Source organism: Dictyostelium discoideum (assembly GCF_000004695.1).
Source record: "Dictyostelium discoideum AX4 chromosome 5 chromosome, whole genome shotgun sequence".
NCBI classification, from domain to species: domain Eukaryota; phylum Evosea; class Eumycetozoa; order Dictyosteliales; family Dictyosteliaceae; genus Dictyostelium; species Dictyostelium discoideum.
This window is the reverse complement of record NC_007091.3, coordinates 462,137-481,271: the sequence shown is the minus strand read 5'-3', so window position 1 is coordinate 481,271 and position 19,135 is coordinate 462,137. Positions and strand designations below refer to the sequence as shown.

General features: G+C 22.9%; 9 protein-coding genes across 9 annotated transcripts in view; 5 read left to right on the top strand and 4 right to left on the bottom strand.

Annotated features, from left to right (window-relative positions):
- Positions 1-762: 762 nt before the first annotated feature.
- DDB_G0287617 (hypothetical protein) lies at positions 763-1,642 on the bottom strand (the record flags this gene model as incomplete). The annotated part of the gene is made up of 2 exons (XM_632032.1): positions 763-1,150; positions 1,266-1,642. 2 exons carry the CDS (start codon positions 1,640-1,642, stop codon positions 763-765), a joined length of 765 nt encoding a protein of 254 aa, XP_637124.1.
- Positions 1,643-2,815: 1,173 nt separating this feature from the next.
- Positions 2,816-3,337, top strand: DDB_G0287663 (hypothetical protein; the record flags this gene model as incomplete). The annotated part of the gene is made up of 1 exon (XM_632031.1): positions 2,816-3,337. The coding sequence occupies one exon, from the start codon at positions 2,816-2,818 to the stop codon at positions 3,335-3,337; it is 522 nt and encodes a 173-aa protein (XP_637123.1).
- Positions 3,338-4,198: 861 nt separating this feature from the next.
- Positions 4,199-7,695, top strand: spt5 (transcription initiation factor Spt5; the record flags this gene model as incomplete). The annotated part of the gene is made up of 2 exons (XM_632030.1): positions 4,199-5,857; positions 5,959-7,695. The coding sequence occupies 2 exons, from the start codon at positions 4,199-4,201 to the stop codon at positions 7,693-7,695; spliced, it is 3,396 nt and encodes a 1,131-aa protein (XP_637122.1).
- Positions 7,696-7,983: 288 nt separating this feature from the next.
- On the bottom strand, positions 7,984-10,332 carry DDB_G0287615 (hypothetical protein; the record flags this gene model as incomplete). The annotated part of the gene is made up of 1 exon (XM_632029.1): positions 7,984-10,332. The coding sequence occupies one exon, from the start codon at positions 10,330-10,332 to the stop codon at positions 7,984-7,986; it is 2,349 nt and encodes a 782-aa protein (XP_637121.1).
- A 1,983-nt stretch (positions 10,333-12,315) lies between these two features.
- Positions 12,316-13,678, top strand: DDB_G0287613 (hypothetical protein; the record flags this gene model as incomplete). The annotated part of the gene is made up of 4 exons (XM_632028.1): positions 12,316-12,398; positions 12,500-12,574; positions 12,679-12,973; positions 13,121-13,678. 4 exons carry the CDS (start codon positions 12,316-12,318, stop codon positions 13,676-13,678), a joined length of 1,011 nt encoding a protein of 336 aa, XP_637120.1.
- A 536-nt stretch (positions 13,679-14,214) lies between these two features.
- DDB_G0287611 (hypothetical protein) lies at positions 14,215-15,121 on the top strand (the record flags this gene model as incomplete). The annotated part of the gene is made up of 3 exons (XM_632027.1): positions 14,215-14,566; positions 14,674-14,814; positions 14,895-15,121. 3 exons carry the CDS (start codon positions 14,215-14,217, stop codon positions 15,119-15,121), a joined length of 720 nt encoding a protein of 239 aa, XP_637119.1.
- A 139-nt stretch (positions 15,122-15,260) lies between these two features.
- On the bottom strand, positions 15,261-16,274 carry DDB_G0287609 (alpha/beta hydrolase fold-3 domain-containing protein; the record flags this gene model as incomplete). The annotated part of the gene is made up of 1 exon (XM_632026.1): positions 15,261-16,274. One exon carries the CDS (start codon positions 16,272-16,274, stop codon positions 15,261-15,263), a length of 1,014 nt encoding a protein of 337 aa, XP_637118.1.
- An 840-nt stretch (positions 16,275-17,114) lies between these two features.
- pcna (proliferating cell nuclear antigen) lies at positions 17,115-17,972 on the top strand (the record flags this gene model as incomplete). The annotated part of the gene is made up of 2 exons (XM_632025.1): positions 17,115-17,436; positions 17,518-17,972. 2 exons carry the CDS (start codon positions 17,115-17,117, stop codon positions 17,970-17,972), a joined length of 777 nt encoding a protein of 258 aa, XP_637117.1.
- A 560-nt stretch (positions 17,973-18,532) lies between these two features.
- smlA (hypothetical protein) overlaps positions 18,533-19,135 on the bottom strand; it is a gene marked incomplete at both ends in the record, with an annotated part of 852 nt that continues 249 nt past the window's right edge. The window contains one exon of the mRNA XM_632024.1: positions 18,533-19,135. This exon is cut by the window's right edge and continues 249 nt beyond it. Within this exon, the coding sequence (XP_637116.1) occupies positions 18,533-19,135 (603 nt within the window).

Below are 19,135 nucleotides of genomic sequence, written 5' to 3'. Positions count from 1 at the left end.
AAAAAGATATTATTGATTTTGATTGCTTTTATTATAATTTTGATATTATTGATATTGATATTTTATTATAATTATTGCTATTTTCTTTAACCCCAAAAAAAAAAAAAAAAAAAAAAAAGTTGATATTAGGATAAATTTAAATTAAAATAAAATTTTTTAAAAAAAATTAATTATTTACTTTAAAAATGAAAAAAAGGGTTTTTCCCTTATTTTGAAATTTTAATTCCCTTAAAAAAATTTTTTTATTTAAATTTTTAATTTAAATTTAAAAAAAATTTTTTGAAAAAAAAAAAAAAAAAAAAAATTTGGAAAAAAAAAAAAAAAAATTTGGAAAAAAAAAAAAAAAACCGGTTGTTGTTGGGGTCCCTTTTTTGGGCCCTTAATTTTTACGGTTAGTTCCCTTTTTATAAAAATTTTATTGTGGAAAAAAAAAAAAAAAATTAAAAATTGTTTTTTTTTTTTTTTTTTCTTATTAACTTTTTTATAAGTTAATAATTTTGGAAATTAAATGAATTTTTAAAACTTAACCTTGGCCTCAAAGTTAATTTTATTTATTAAAGTTACTGTTTTGTTTTTTTTTTATTTTCTTTTTTAATATTTTTTTATTTTCATTTTTATTTTTTTTATTTTTTTAAAAAAAAAACCAATACCAAATATGGGAGAAAAAAAAAAAAAAAAAAAAAAAAAAAAAAAAAAATCTTTTTTTTGATTTTTTTAAATGATATTTATACAAATTAAAAATAACTTTTATTTTATTTTATTTTATCTTCTTGATTTATTATTGTTTTTATTCTCTTTTTTTGCTAAAATCTTTAAAATGACTCTAAAGAGATCAACAAAGTCATAAAAGAGAATAAAGGCATGGAATAAGACATCTTTTTCACCTAAATTTTCTATTCTGTGGACCATTATTTGTGTATCAAAAATGATGAACAAAACAGAGCTTGCTAAAATTGCCAAAATGAAAAGTTGATCCAATGGTTCGCTGTATCCTCCAAATAGTCTAGTAAGAGCCAATACAAAGATACCAATTGATAATGATGCTAAACTACTACCAATGAAAATATATAATCTCTTATTAGTTAATAATGAGAATAATGTAAATGATATAAAAATACCACATGTTGCCATAAATGCATTAAGAACAATACTATTAAAAAAAAAAAAAAAAAAAAAAAAAAAAAAAAAAAAAATTAAAATTAAAATTTATATGTTAGTTATTTATTATGATAAATTAAATTTTAAATTTAAATAATAATACATACGATGAATTAATATCCATATACAATTCAATTAAACCACTTGATGACATACCAGTAACAAAAGTTACTAAATTGAAAAGAGTGAATCTTTTAACTTGAGTTTTATAATCTTGAGTTCTTGGTGTTGTTGCAAATAGAATGGCACTCCCAATAACTAAAAGTAAAGTCATTAAAAAGCCTGGTCTATAAATGAACATTGAAAAGAGAACACCAACTGTTGCTGTTAAAATTCCAATTGCCAATGCACAATATACTTTGGTTAATGTTTGTTTGGTACTTTGAGAAAGATTATTAAATTGTAATGCGATTCTAATCTTTTCATCCATTGGTATTTGGGTCATATTTGATGAAAAGAAATTTCTATTACTTGTGCTTGCCATATTTATTTAATAAAATTTAAATATATCTTTGTGAAATATTGTGAAAATAAAAATTAAAAAATAAAAAAAAAAAATTAAATATAAAAAAAAAAAATTTTTAAAAAAAAAAAAAAAAAAAAAAAAAAAAAAAAAAAAAAAAATTTTTAAAATTCCAAAAAAATCAAAATATTTTTTATTTATTTTTAAGAATTGAGTCATCCAGATTTTGGGGAGCTTTGAAATAGATTTTTTTTGAAAATTATCAAATAAACAGTCAATCAAGTTATCAAAAAGGAATCCTAAAATATATTTGGTTTTTTTTTTAAAAAAAAAAATAAAATTTTGTTAGAACAATTGAAATTTTTTTTAAAAAAAAAAAAGTAGTTATATATTATTTGTTGTCAAAATGTTTTTAAAAATCATTTAATGGTATAAGTATTTCCGCATGACGATTCTCAGGGCAAATATTGAAGTTAATCATTTTAATAAAAACAATATAGACAGACAAAAAAAAAAAAAAAAAAAAAAAATATATAAATAATAAAAAAGTGTACACATACATTTGTTTTTGCCGATAACAAAAAAAAAAAAAAAAAAAAATTTTAAAAAAAGCAAAAAAAAAAAATTAAAAAAAAATTAAAAAAAAAAAAAAAAAAGTAAAAAACAATGTTTTTGGTCTCGTTATTTATTTCGTTTTTATAAAAAATAATTTGTTTAATTATTTAAATTTTATATTTTTTTCTTTTTATTTTTATTTTTATTTTTATTTATATTTTTATTTATATTTTTATTTATATTTTTATTTATTTTTATCTATATTATTAATATTTTTTTTTTTTTTTTTTTTATATTATTTTTTTTTATTTTTATTTTTATAAACATTTTTTTAAATTAACTATATTGGTTTTATTTTAATTTTTAATTATCATTATTATTTTATTTTTATTTTTTACTTAGAATATTAATCAATGATATGCTATTAATTTCATAACCTTAAAATAGAAAAAAAAAAAAAAAAAATTGGGTTGTTTTTTTTTTTTAATTTTTTTTTTTTTTCTTTTTTTTTTTTTTTTTTTAATTTTCATTAAAAAAAAAAAAAAAAAAAATTAAATTTCTCACACACAATAAATATAATATTTAATAAAAATAAATTATTCAATATATAAAAAATAATAGGAAAATAAATTTAATAAAATGTCAACAACAAATAATACACCAACACCAACACCAACCTCAACACCACAATATAATAAACCAAGTATATTATCACCTGTTAGATTATTAGAGAAATTATCTAAAATTGATGAAGGTTCAAGAGAGAATACACCAATTCCAAGCACAGCAACACTATTAATGATTACTGGTATGCAATCAATTGGAAAAAATCAAAAAGTTGCAGGTGAAAAATTAACAAAGGCTTTAGAGGCAGCAGAGAAAAATAAAAACCAAGAAGAATTAGCAGCTGCATTGTTGGGATTGGGTTATTTTTATATTACCACCACTGATTATGATAAATCCATTCAATTATATAATGCATCCTTGGCAATCTGGAAACAAATACATGGTAATGATTTCATTCATTTAGCTGATCTCATTTTGGATATTGCAAAAATTTATCAATGTCAAAATAATGAAGTTGAATTCAAGAAAACTATTGAATCTTATCAAACTTTATTTAAAAATAATAATAAAACCCCACCAACAACATGTGGTTGAAAAAGGTTTAAATTTATTTCTTAAATTTAATATTATTAAAAAAAAAAAAAAAAAAAAAAAAAAAATTTTAAATAAATAAAAAGAAATGTAAAATAAATAAAATTGGTTTATTAGTTTTTTATTATTATTATTTTTTTATATTTTTAATTTTTTTTTATTTTTTTTTTTTTTTTTTATTTTTATACGTTCAAAAAAAAAAAAAAAAAAAAAAAAAAAAAATATATATATATCTATAATTTTTTTATTATTTTTTTTTTTTTTGGCTTAATTTTTTTTTATTTTTTTTTTTATTTTTTTTATTTTATTTTTTTTTATTTTTATTTTTAGCGCTGTATCAAATATCTCTGCCATGCCATAAATGAATTTGATAATATAAAAAAAAAAAAAAAATTTTTTTTTTTTTTTTGAAATTTTTTTTAATTTTTTTTTTATTTTTAATTTTTTTTTTTTTAATTTTTTTATATTTTTGAAATTATTTACCAAACTCATTTCATTTTGCTAAAAATCAAGCAACAAAGCGTGTATACAAATATATAGTTATAAGAAGAATTAGAAAGGAGAGAAAAAAAAAAAAAAAAAAAAAAAAGTTTTAATAATAAATTTATATTTACCCACAAAAAAAAAAAAAAAAAAAAAAAAAAAAAAAAAAAAAAAAAAAAAATTAGGATTTAAAATAGAAATTTTAAATCCTATAATATACAAGGAGATAATAATAAAATAATAGTATAATAATAATAATAATAAATAGTAATAAAAAAAATAATAATAATAATAATAATAATAATAATAATAATAATAATAAATAATAATAATAAAAATAAAAATAATAATAATAAAAATTTTATTATAAAATAATAAAAAATGGCACATTCAGATGATGAAAATTATGATGAAGAAGAAGAAAATTTTGATGATGAAGAAGAAGAATATGATGATAGTGAAGAAGATGAAGAGTCATCAAGGAGAAGTTCCAAGAAATCAAAGAATGATTTTTTTGAAGAAGAAGCAGAAGCAGATGATGCAGAGGATGATTATGAAGAGGATGAAGGTGAAGCCGAAGATGGTTTCGAACAACTTAGTAGTGAACAAATGAAAAAAGATAGAGAAGCCTATAGTTCATTAAGGGAAAGAGATAATGGATTAAGTAATATACTTCAAAAGGTACAAAAGTATGCAGACAATGAAGATTATGGATATGATGATGATGAAGGCGATTATGATGAGGATTTACCAAAACAAAGTTATTGGCGTTTGAAATGCCGTGTTGGTGAAGAGAAACTATTCGTTGCATCAATGATGCAAAAGATGTTAAACAATAGAAACAGCAATAATCCAAACGATCATGTACTCATTAAATCGGTTATGGCACCACATCATCTATCGGGTTACGTTTATGTAGAGGCAGAAAGAGAGGTTCACGTTAGACAGGCCATTAAAGGTATGACATCATTGGTTTCATTCACACCAGTCATCACACCACTCAAAGATATCATAGAAGTAATTTCTGCCAACAAAAAGAATGTCGACCTTCAAAAGGGTGGTTGGGTTCGTATTAGATTAGGAAAATATAAGGCCGATATTGGTCAAATCATCTCTTATGATCCATCAAAATCACGTGTCACAGTTAAATTGATTCCACGTTTAGATTTACCATCTATAGCACAATCATTACAAGAAAAAGAAAATAAGGCGAATAATAATAATAAAAATAAAAATAATAATAATAATAATCCAAATAATAATAGTCCAAATAATAATAATCCAAATAATCCAAATAATAATAATCCAAATAATAATAATCCAAATGATAATAATAAGAATAATAATAATAATAAAAATAATAATAATAATAATCCAAATAATAATAATAAAAATAATAATAATAACAATAATAAAAATAATCCAAATAATAATAATCCAAATAATAATAATAATCCAAATAATAATAATATTAATAATAATAATATTAATAATAATAATAAAAATAATATTAATAATAGTGGAGGTGGAGGTGGTGGTGGAGGAGGTAGTAGTGGAACTGGCGGTAGTAATGGAATAGATAAAGCTGTTGCAACACCAAAGAGAAAAAGAACTCGTCCTCAAGCTAGATTTTTCAATCCCGATGAGGTGGAGAAAATGAAAATACCACTCAATCAATCAACTACCCTAAGTGGTTTATTCTATATTCTAAATGGTGACAAATATAAAGATGGTTTCCTTCATAAAGTTTTTAGAGTAGCATCAGTGAATATCGATGGTGTTGTACCATCATTAGAGGAGTTACAAAAGTTTCAAGATAGAGGTGAAGTTCAAATGGATGAAGAAGGTCAACCAATTGAAAATATTTCAGCAGAAATTTCCTCTGTTCCAATTTTACCACGTCTTCAAACAAAATCAACTCATTTTGCAAAAGGTGATACTGTAAAAGTTATTCAAGGTGATCTTAAAAATTTAATGGCAATTGTAGAGTCTGTTGAAGAAGATAGAGTTTTAATTTTACCAATTGATGAACAAATTAAGGTAAAAATGATTTATTATTTATTTAAAATTTTATATGGATTTTATATTAACTCTTAATTTTTTTTTTTTAATATTTTTTTTTTTAATATTTTTTTTTTTAGGATTTATTTGCATTCAAACCATATGAACTACAAAAATATTTTAAAGTTGGTGATCATGTTAAAGCAATTGGAGGTAGATATGAAGGTGAAACAGGTATGGTGTTAAGAGTAGATGATTTACAGGTCGTTTTATTATCAGATTTGACAATGTCAGAGATTAAAGTTAAACCTCAAGATTTACAAGAGTGTACAGAAGTAGCAACTGGTCGTTTAGAGTTGGGTAATTATGAATTACATGATTTAGTTCAAATTGGACCACATAAAGTGGGTGTTATTATAAAAGTGGAAAGAGATTCATTCAAGGTTTTGGATGAGAGTTCAAATGTTAGCACAGTTAAATTACAAGAGGTTGGAAATAAGAGAAGAAATAAATCATTCACAACATTGGATGCACATCATAACACAATCACCTCTGGTGATTTAATTGAAGTGGTGGATGGAGCTTACAAAGGTAAACAGGGTACAATTCTTCACATATCTAGAAACTTTTTATTCATAAAAAGTAAAGATATATTTGAGAATGGTGGTGTATTTGTAGTAAGAACTCAATATTGTTCACTTTTGGGTGGTAATAAAAATAAACAATCTAATATACAACAACAACAACAACAACAGCAGCAGCAGCAACAACAACAGCACTCTTCACAAGGTGGTAGAGGTGGAGGTAGAGGTGGTTATAATAATTCAGGTAGAGGTAGAGGTGGTCGTGGTAGAGAAGATTCACCACTTCATAAAGTGGTTACCATTAAGAAAGGATCTTGGAAAGGATATGTTGGTATTGTTAAAGAATGTACAGATACCATGGTTCAAGTTGAACTTCAAACCAATTCAAAAAAAATTAATGTTTTAAAAACCGATATCGCCTTACCAAATGAACGTCAACAAATGCAACAACAACAAACCAATGATTGGGATCAACTTTACAATGCCAGTAGAACACCAATGCGTGAAGATCCTTCTCAAACTCCAATGCGTATGAATACACCTGCTCGTTCAAGTCATTCAGATCCTTGGAGTATGCGTGAATCATCGGATTACTTTTCATCAAGTAGTAGTAGTGGTAGTGGTAGCGGTAGTAGTAGTAATAATAATAGTAGTAGTGGTGGTGGTAGAGATAGTGGTAGCCATAATGGAAACGATTATAGCAGTGGTACTACACCAGGTACAAATTATAGTTTGTACTCACCTTACACACCAAATACCCCATTGGATGGTTCCAATAGAAGTGATCCAAACTATACACCATATGATCGTTCCACTCCTTCAATGGGTTATGGTAATGATCCAAATCCAACACCATCCTATATGTCAAATTATACACCACATGAAATTCCTTCATCACCATACACACCACATAATCCACAAACACCCGCAACTCCAAACTCAAGTGAAGATCATGACGAAGAAGTTGAACCACAATATTGGTCTGGTACAAAGATTGAAGTAGTCTTTAAGGATTCTGGTAAACATGCCGTAGTTTTAGATAATCTCTCTGATTCAACCGTTAGAGTTGAAATGTTAGACACCAAAGAAGTAATTGATAATGTTTCACAATCTCAACTCAATTTGGTTCCACCAGCTAAAAAAGATCGTGTCGTCATTGTTAAAGGTAAATTATGTGGTCAAAGTGGTAATCTTTTCATTCTTACTGATGAAAATACTGGTATCGTTAAAATGAATTCAAACTTTGATTTTAAAGTTTTCAAAATGTCTTATATTGGTAAACTAATAAGATAAATTAATAATTATAAAAAACAAATAAATAAAAAAAAAAAATAAATAAAAAAAAAATAAAAAGAAAAAGACTGAAAATAAAAAAAAATAAAAATCAAATTATATATATTTTTAAAATTTTTATTTATTTATTATTTATGTAAATATTAAAGCAATTTAAATTGTATAATCGTAAACTTTTAATGGATTAATTTTTCACCATCAGTTTTAAAATCAATTGTAATATGAGGACCTTTATTATCTGTCCAAAACAAATTATAGTCGCCCCCAATTTAATAAAAAGTAATTTTTTTAACCCATTGGATATTTGGCCAATTCTTGATTTGAGGTTTCATTTAGAATATTTGCATTTTGGTCGTCACCAACAAACAAAAGATCGGTAGAATCTTCATCATCATAATCATCATAGCCATCACCATCACCATCACCATCATCATAATCATCATCATAACAATCACCATCACCATCATCACCATCAACATCACCATCAACATTACCATCACCATCACCATCACCATCACCATCACCATCACCATCACCATCACCATCACCATCACCATCACCATCACCATCACCATCACCATCACCATCACCATCACCATCACCATCACCATCACCATCACCATCACCATCACCATCACCATCATTGGATGAATGGACTGTTTCGTCTAGTGAAGGTCGATATTCGAATAAATGTGTAAGGAAACCAAGTAGCTTTTTAACACGAATCATATTAGGCGGTGAAGGGTCTGCTCTTTCAGTTTCTGCAATTGATTTGGATCTATCTCTTTCTGGGATTCTCTGAGCTTTATGGATTTCCTTTTCAGAATTTAAATGATAATTAAAAAAGTGTTGGGAAACTAAATAGAGGCAAGAACAAAAATCATCTTTAAATTCTCGATCATCTGCTAAAAAACCGATGGAGTTTTTAGAGAATGTATTGTCTGATGAAAGGGAAACCTCAAGTCCTAAATTTCTTGTTTCATTGAAATTTTTAATCCTTGATAGATGGAATAAAAACAAAGCTCTTTTAGTTCTATCTTTTGGTGGATTGGTTATTGGACCCATTATTCGACATAATATTGAAGAGGAGAGGTTTTTTGCGGAGAATATATTATTGGTAGCTGGCAAAGATAACTCAAAGAGGTATTGCTTCCAATTGTCATCGTTGTCAATTGACATGGATTCTCTAAATACTTCCGAGAAAAAGATACGATATTCTCGAGAAAGTTGAACATCAGCAGATGGTGACATGACAAGGGTTTTATTGAACACAGTAGATACCATTGTTTCATAACCAAGACTAATGATTATAAATAATCTTCGAGGGTCGAAACTAAACTTTTCTAAATACCTACAGAAGATATTTGGATTTTCATTTAGTACTCTTGATTTATAATAATCCCTCTGCATTAATTCGTTTGACAATAATATGGAGTCGGTATTTTCAATACATTCATATGAGCAAATAATGTTTGAATTAATTTGTGATAGGGGAGCGTTATTTCTTTCTATCGAATCCAAAGCATATTGAAAATATCTTGGACCTCTGACACGGATTGTGGAATTATAATTCTGGAAATATTTTTCATCAACAAAAACCGATTCAATTAAAACTTGATAAAGTGGAAATAAAATATCACTAGAGTTGAATTTATTGATATCAATGGTAAACTGTTTGATTATTCCAATTGGAATATAATAACCAAATATAAATAAAAGTTGTTCAGGGTATCTATGGATTTGACCAGAACTTATTTTAACTGAGAACATTGAAATTAAATATTTAACCATTTTTAAATTGTTTAATTCAATTGATTTATTTATTAAAGTAGAGAGATCGTGTGGTGTATACAGTGCAAAACAAAAGAATGCCGTTGCCATATATAAAGCTTCATCTGACATTTCAACACCAATGTAATTGTCTAAGGAATGAGAGGCTATCTTTAAATAAAATTCTCTTGAATCGTGACGATCTCCTGCAGTTCTATTCCCTTCATTTACAAATAAATATGTAAACATATCCATTGACATTTTTGTGAAATTCTCAGCATATCCATATTCACTTGATTCCAACACTCGAGACCAAAAATTTGAATAATCACCCAAAAATGGATGTTCACTTTGTAGATAAGATTGATGTTGTTGTTGTTGATTATTTTCCAATTTTCTTCTTTTGTTTTGTGAAAATGTTTCTTTATCTAATGTTGGAATAATAAAATCATTTAAAAATAAATTCAACATTTCCATGTTTTTACCATTTTTAATAACTATTAATTGATAATAATCCATTAAATCTTTTAAATTTTGATTGGATAAATGTGAATGAACTGATTTCATTGATAAGATTAATTTAAAGATTTCAAAATCTAAATCCTTCCATTGTATTAATTTTTTAATATCGACATGAAAAAAATATTTCTCCAATGGTTCTCTACTATTATCATCGAGATGTTTAATATGATCCTTTACTTTCTCTTGTAATAAGTTTTGATTTTTATTATTGATAATAACATCTAATGTAATCTCATAATAATTATAAGTTTGATAGTTTAATAAAACATTTTCTTTCTTTATTTCACCAAATATTTTTACCCTTAAATATTGGTTTTGATAAACTTTAAAAAATAATAAATCCATTTTTATTTTATTAAATAAATAAAATTTTATTATTTTAAAATTTTTTTTTTTTTTTTTTTTTTTTTTTTATTATTTTCACTAAGTTGTGCCGTTCGTAAATAAAAAATAAAAAAATAAAAAAGAAAAAAAAGAAAAAAAAAAAAGAAAAAGAAAAAAAATCTGGTTAAAAAGATTTTGTGTGTTAAAAGACGAGATGTGAAAATTTTAAATTTTATAGGTTTGGTTATACCATTTTTTTAATTTTTTTTTTTTTTTTTTTTCGAATTCAACATGCGTTTTTGTATAAAATCACAACAGTTTGGAAAATAATTTGTTTTGCTTCACTTTTATTAAAATAAATCTTTTTTCCAAAAGAACTAGCTCGGAAAAAAAAGAATGCAAATAAAAAAAAAAAAAGAAAAAAAAAAAAAAAATAAATCCATCGTTCAAGAAGCCTGGTAGTGGTGATTTATTTGAAATAATTTTTTTTTTGGCATCGGAAAAATAGTTGATGAAAAAGTCAACGATAATTATTTTCTGAAAATACATAAAAAAGAAAAAAAAGCCTGGCTGTTCAGATTTTGGTTTTATTTAAATTTTAATTATATTTGTTATTATTGATTTGGATTTTAATTATATTTGTGATTATCGGTTTTATTATAATGAAATTAACTATTATAAAATTTAAAAATATAATTTTTTTTAATTAAAAAAAAAAAAAAAAAAAAAAAAAAATAATTTTTTGAATCGGTTGTCATTATTAAAATTCAAATTATCAACGGAACCAAATTCAATTAGATAGAGTAATGCAAATATAAATTTAATTTTATTTAAATCTAATATTTATATTGATACAGCAAATTGTTGATTTGATTATTTAATAGAAGTTGTTGTGATAGTGATGAGGACTTTAATGAAAATAATTTTGGTGATGATAATCATAGTGATAGTGATGGCCACGAACATGAATACTAAAATATTGTTAGAAAAGATATTTTAGAATATTTAGAAAATGAAACAACTATAATAATTTAAAAATAAAAAAAAAAAAAAAAAAAAAAAAAAACCTAAAAAAAAAAAACTAAAAAAAAGATTACTCTGAAATAAACAAAATGATATAAAAAATAAAAATGAATGCAATCATTCTGTTTTTTTATTAACAATCGATTTTTTTTATATTCATATATATAATAGATTTTTTTAAAAAAAAAAAAAAACTAAAAAAATTGATCTGATTAAATTGGAAATTTTTTTTTTTTTTTTTTTTTTTAAAATAACCAATTTTGAACTCTTTTATTTTTTGAGAGCTCTGGGTTTCTATACTAAAAATAAATAAAATTAAATATTTTTTTAAAAAAAAAAAAAAAACTACAAAGTTTATTTTTTTTTATAAAAATCTATTTTTTGTATATAACATTTATTATCTACTCATTGTTCTTCAAAATAAAAAAACAACTACAAAAAATGAATGGAAATTAATTAAATTTTGGTTAAAAAAAAAAAAAAAAAAAAAAGATATTTTTTAAGGTGGGTTGGTCAAGTCCCATCTGGATTAATTTTTTTTCCCAGCCTTCTATGAATTCACTTTGACACCTCATTAATTATTTTTTATTTTTTCTTCCTTTTTTTTTTTTTTTTTTTTTTTTTAAAAATATAAAATTTTATTTGTTTTTGTTAATTTAATTAAATAATAAATTTTGCTTTTTTTTTTTTAAAATTATTTATTTTTTTAAAATAAGATTTCCTGGATTTTTTTTTTTTTTTTTGATCTCCCAAAACGAGGGGGTTTTTTTATTTTTATTTTCATTTTTATTTTCACAATTTTTTTTTTTTTTTTTTTTTTTTTTTTTTTTTTTTCACCGAATCACATTGGCTTTAGTTCTTTTAATTGCAAAAGCAGTATTATTTTTGTTTTGATTTTTTTTTTTATCTTTTTTTTTTTTTTTTTTTTTTTTCAATTTGGATATAATTATATTTTAGTATTAAAAAAAAAAAAAATAAATTATGGCAGGTCCAAATTCACCAGAAATATTAGCCACACAAATTTTAGGAAATGTTTTTATAGCGTGTATAGTATTATCAAATGTGTAGGTATTTTTTGAAGTTTAGAGTTTCGTATTCAAAAAATAAATAATTAACACCTTTTTTTTTTTTTCATTTTAATATAAAAATTTAATTAAAATAAAAGTCCATATTTTTATAAAATTGAGAAAACAAGAGATGTTGGACAATTTAATATTTATCCATTTGTTTTTATGATTGGGTAAGTTTTATTATTATTTTATTTTTTATTTATTTATTTATTTTTTTAAAATTTAAATAAAATAATAATATAATACTTACTGGAATTTTTAAATCAATTAAAAGTCAAGCAATGATGTGGGTTGTATATTCAATGATATGTGATATTGAAGGTATTGTACCAGTGAATACATTTGGAATGTTATTCGATTTAGCTTTTATTTTAATTTTTATTAGTGCTTGTAAAGATTTAGCAGTAAAAAGAAAAGTTATGGTTTCATTAATGATTGAACTAATAGTTTTAGTTTCATTTGTTGCAATTGTGGTTTTTCAAGCACCAAAAGATATGCATCAAAAAATTCTTGGTTGGGCAACTTCAATTTTATTAGTTGCATTCTTTTTTTCACCAGTTTTAAATTTTGTAATTATTAATTTAAATTATATTATTATTATTATTTTTTTATTCAAATTATTTTTTATTATTTTATTATTTAATTTATTAATATATATTATTTGATTTATTAATATATATTATTATATAATAATAAAAAAAAAAAAAAAAAAATAGTATCCAATGTTTAAACAAAGAACAACAGGATCATTATCATTACCATTATCAATAACATCAATTTTAGCAGGTGTTGCATTTGGTTTATATGGTGTTTTTTTAAAAGATAATTTTATATCAATTTCAAATTTTAGTGGTTGTGTTTCTGGAATTATTCAAATTGGATTTTATTATTTAATGAAACTTGTTATTAGAATATCACCTCCAAAAAAAGATTCAAAAAATATTTATAATGATAATATTGATAAAGATAATAAATTTTGTTATCATCATCCATCTCAAGAATTATTATTATTTTGTGAAGATTGTAAAGAAAAAGCTTGCTATAATTGTGTTGTTGGTAAAAATAATCATCGTGGTCATAATTTAGATTTATTAAAAATTAATGATAATAGTGAAATTGAAAATAATACTGAAGAAAAAGAAAAAGAAAAAAAAGAAAAAAAAAAAGAAATTGAAGAGAAAAAAGAAATTGAAGAGAAAAAAGAAATTGAAAAGAAACAAAGTCAACAAAATAATAATAAAGATTTTGAATTAGATGTAGATTCAAATGTTTAAGAGAGAAATATAATTTTTATAAAAACTCAAGAATAAATATAATATAAATCATCAACTTTAAAATTTTTTTTTTTTTAAATTAAAAACTTGGTTTATTATAGCACTTTATTATTTTTTTTTTAAAAAGGTGATGGTATCAAAATTGAAATTTATCATTCATGGTACCCACTTGTTTTTAAACCTATTATCCCAATATATTATGCCTTTGTTTTTTTTTTTTTTTTTTTTTTTTGTGGTTTAACAAAAAAAAAAAAAACACCTTGGTTTTCATTATTTTCTCTAAAAATAGAATCGGTCATCTAGTTTAAACAAATGTATATTTTTTTTTATTTAAAAACTAGCAATCAATAAATAAATTAAATAAACATTTTTTTTTAAATTTTTTTAATTTTGTAAAAATAAAAAAAAAAAATTTTCTATAAAAAAAAAAAATAGTTTTGTTAAATTAATTAAATAATTTCCAAACAATCAAATATTTGTATATTTTTATAATAAAATATAAAAAAAAAAAAATATATATTAAAAAAAAAAAAAAAATGACAAAAATTTTATATTTAATTATTTATTTAACATTAACAATTGTAAAAGGTGCTCCACTATATAATTGTAAAAAATTAAATTGTTCAAGTATGAATACAAATTGTAAAGTTTTTGGTTGTTCTCCAATGTTTGGTTGTTTTGAAACAAGTAAATGCCCACAAAGTAATGTTGATATTTGTCATACCAATCATTGTGATGAAAATACTGGAAGTTGTTATCAAATTGCTGATACTTGTAATGATGGAAATAATAATACAATTGATAGTTGTGGTCCATATGGTTGTGTGAACACACCAGTAAATCCCCCAGAACCAACTCAATCATGTGAACAAAAATGTAACGATAATAGTATGTAAATTTATTTTTATTATAAAAATTTTAATATTTTTTTCAAAATTATTAATTATTTATTAATTAATTATAAAAATGAAAATAAAAATAAAAAACCAAAACAGATCCTTGTACAGTTGATTTTTGTGATTTCCGTGGAGATTGTTATCATTATGAAACTCGTTGTTCAGATTATGATGCATGTACACTTGATACTTGTGGTGAAAAAGGATGTGAATATAGACCAATGAATTGTGATGATAATAGTAAGTATTTTTAATTAAGAATTTTAAATTTAATATTTAGATTTTTTTTTTCTAACATTAAAATTTAATTTTAAATAAAGACCCTTGTACAGCTGATTTTTGTTCAATGTTATATGGTTGTTATCATGAACCAATCGAATGTTCAGTTAAAGTACCATGTAGGACTGATTCTCAATGCAATAGAAACAATTTCTGTGAAACTTATTCTTGTGATTTAAGTTCAAACATTTGTGACTATTATACCAGAGATTGTGGTGGTAATCCATGTATTAATAATGAATGTAGAACTGGTACAATTACAAATTAAATAATAATAATAATAATAATTATTATTATTTAAAATAGTATTATTTTTATTTAAATAAACAAGTAATATCATTGGATTATATATATATATAAATATTTATTTATTTTATAATATATATTTTTATTTATTTATTTATTTTTTAAACTAATTGTAATAAAGTTTTATTATTATTTTCATTAATAATTGAACTATTTGAGATATTATTTAAAAAGTTCATTGATAAATCCATACCAACTCTACAAGCGATACTATCATTTGTTTGGTCAAGTGAAACGAAACCATGAATTGTTTTTAAAATTCTTAAAACTGAAACTTTAACATTTGCATTTGATAATTTTAAACCAAATTGTTCACCTTCAGAACTTAAGACATCGGTTTCAGCAGTGATAACCAAAGTTTCTGGAAAATCTTTTAATTGATCGATTGTGGCTTTCAATGGACAACAAGTGATTTCATCCCTCTCGGAATCATTATTTGTATAATGATTCCAACACCATTTCATACCTTCCTTTGTTAAATAGAATTTCTCTGAGAATCTATTATAGGATGGTGTTTCAAAATTGCAATCTGTAATTGGATAGTATACTAAAACTTTTGAAATTTTCTTAAAAAATGTTGAATTATTTAATTTTAACATTAATGGTAGAGAAAGTGCGAAATTTCCACCTGAACTCTCACCAACTATTGAAATTGAATCATTGATTAAATCATTGAATGGGTTGAAATTGCCATTCATTATATCTGTGAATAATTGGTAGCATTGTTTTAAACCTAATGGATATTTAAACTCTGGTGTTAATCCATAATCTGGATAAATTAAAATTGAATTTGTTCTATCACTAATTTCTCTTGGTAATTTTTTAATACCGTCAACCATAAAACCACCACCGTGAATATAAAATATCGCTTTATATTTATGGTCGACTGGATTTTGTTCATAACCATTTGGATAAAAGAAATGAACATCCATTAAACTACCACCATTCTCTTTATTTAATTGATATTGTTTGGTTTTACTAATATGTTTCTTTTGAATATCATATAATGATTTAAAACCTTCTCTAATTAATCTTGGTTCGATATCTAATACTGGCATATAACTATTACAAATTTCAATTGCTGTTTTATCTAAACCAAATGATTCTGGATCCATTCTTTTTTTTTGTTTTTTATTTATTTATAATACTTTTTTTTTTAGATGAAATTAATTTGTGATCAAAACCAAAAAAAAAAAAAAAAAATTAAAAAAATTATTAAAAAAAAACTTACAACCTTATTATAAGCAATTTTTTCTAATAATTTTAACAAAATTAAATTGTTTATTTTTTTATTTTGTTAATTTTAATAGAAAATAAAAGATTCAATTTTTTAAAAAAAAAAAAAAAAAAAAAATCACTTACTCTAAAGGTCAAAAATTCCAAAAAAATAGTTTTTATTACCAAATTTAATTTTTAATTGTTTTTTTTTCTTTACAATATTGAAAAGGCATCTTTTAATTTTTTTTTTTTTTTTTTAATTTTAATTTTTATTTGAAACATAAAATTTTGATGTAATTAAAAAAAAAAAAAAAAAAAAAAAAATAAATAAAATTAAAAAATAAAAATAAATTTCTATTAAAATAAATAATTAAATAAATTGATGTAATTCTAAGAAAAAAAAAATAAAAAAATATATAAATAGAAATAATAAAAAAATAAAAATGTAAAAATAAAAATATATAAATGAAAAAAAAAACAATAAAACAAAAAATATCTATTTGAAACAGTTGAAAAAAAAAAAAACAACCAATTAATTTACCTCCATTTTTTTAAAATTACCTCAGGGCCAAATTTTTAAAATTTCATTATTTTTTCAAATTTTTTTTTTTTTTTTTTTTTTTTTTTTTTTTTTTCAAAAACTTTTTTTATTTTTATTTTTTTTTTTTTATTTTAGTTAGTTTCAAAATAACAACATTTAATCCACACCAACCCAACAACCAACATCAACTTATAAAATGTTTGAAGCCCGTTTATTACAAGCATCACTTCTTAAGAAGATTTTAGAAAGTATCAAAGATTTAGTAGAGTCAGCCAACTTTGATTGTAGTCCAGAAGGTATCTCATTACAAGCTATGGATGGTACTCATGTCACTTTAATCAATTTAGTTTTACGTAATGAAGGTTTTGAAACTTACAACTGTGACAGATCATTATCCCTCGGTTTAAGTCTAGTTTCACTCTCAAAGATTCTCAAATGTGCTGGTAATGATGATACCCTCACCATTAGAGCTCGTGATAATGAATCTGATACCGTTACTTTTGTTTTCGAATCACCAAGTATGTATCTTTTTTAAAAAAAATAAAAAAAATAAAAAAAACAAGTATTAACATTTTTTAAAAATAAAAAAAAAATAAAAGAGAATGATAGAGTTAGTGATTTTGAAATTAAATTAATCGATATTAAGAATGAACAATATAGTATCCGTAAATCAGATTACTCTGCAGTTATTAAGATGCCATCAGCTGAACTCCAAAGAATTTGTAGAGATCTCTCCATCATTGGTGAAATTGTTACCATTAGTGCCAATAAAGAAGGTGTTAAATTCTCTGTTTCAGGTGATTCAGGTTCTGGTAACATTACCATTAAACCAACCTCTGACTCTGATGTCCCAGCCGAACAAGCTACCGTCATTGAATCAAAAGAACCAGTCGTCCTTAACTTTGCCTTAAAATTCCTTTCAAACTTTACCAAAGCTACTCCACTCTCACCAATGGTTACTCTTTCAATGTCTGAAGGTATCCCAGTTGTTGTTGAATACAAAATAGACGATTTAGGCTTTTTAGGATTCTTCCTTGCACCTAAAATTGAATAAGTTTGGCCAGAATTAGTCAAAAAGCCCAAAAAATCGAGTAAAAGTGGTCAAAATTGGTTAAAAATTAAAAAATTGAATTTATTTGTAAAGAAGGTATACTTTTTGTAGAAGTTTATTAATTAAATAGTAAAAACAAATAAATTTTTATGTATATGTAAAATTTTTTTTTTTTTTTTTTTTTTTTTTTTTATCTTTATTATATTTTTATTATATTATTAAAAACATTTTTAGAATCAAGGTTGAATAGTGATTACGTTATCTAGGTATTTGATTTTTCTCTTTTATTGATTGGCAATTTCTCCTTCATTAGAGTCTTGTTGGAGTTGATTTTTTTTTTTTTTTTTTTTTTTTTTTTGTAAACTTTTTGTTGAAGTTAACTAAAATTTTAAATAAATTAATAAAAAAAATGTGTTTAAATTAAAAAAAAAAAAAAAAAAGTTAATTTTTATATAGTTTTTTATTTTTTATTTTTAGAATTTTATTTATACCAGGATTAAAACACCAATAGTGAAACCTTTATGTAATTTATATAATTATTATTATTATTATTATTATTATTTTCATGGTAAACCACCAGAAAACCATTTATCTTGATTTTGACCCAAGTAATCAATTAAAACATCATATTCAACTGGATCCCATGTATTATCTTGATAACGAAGAGTGAAGGCATCATCACGATTAATTGGTACAAAAAAGATACATTTATCTTCTCTAAAGAATTTGATATTTAATCCAGGATTAAATTTATTCATTTGATCAATGTATGGTTTATAACTACCACCATAGATTATATAAGCATAAACTAAAACGTTTTGATAAACAATATAAGAACCTTCATTTAAAGTTTGACTCCAACTTCTAGTTTCTTCAGATGTAACAGTGTCTTCATATTCATAACCACTTGTAACTTCCATCGATGATTCACAACCAAAGAATCCGACTGAAACTGATGCTTTGGTTTCACTAGTTGATAAGAATCTATTGGTGAAACCTTTTTTCTTTTCCATTGTCTCTGTTACAGTTCCAACAATTGGATACGATTTAATGTATCTCATAAATGCTGAACATGGTGTAATCCATACTGGAATATCCTTATAACCTTCATTTTCATAGTAAAGTTTTAACTGACTTTGAACAAGCTTTGAAGATGGCATTTTAAT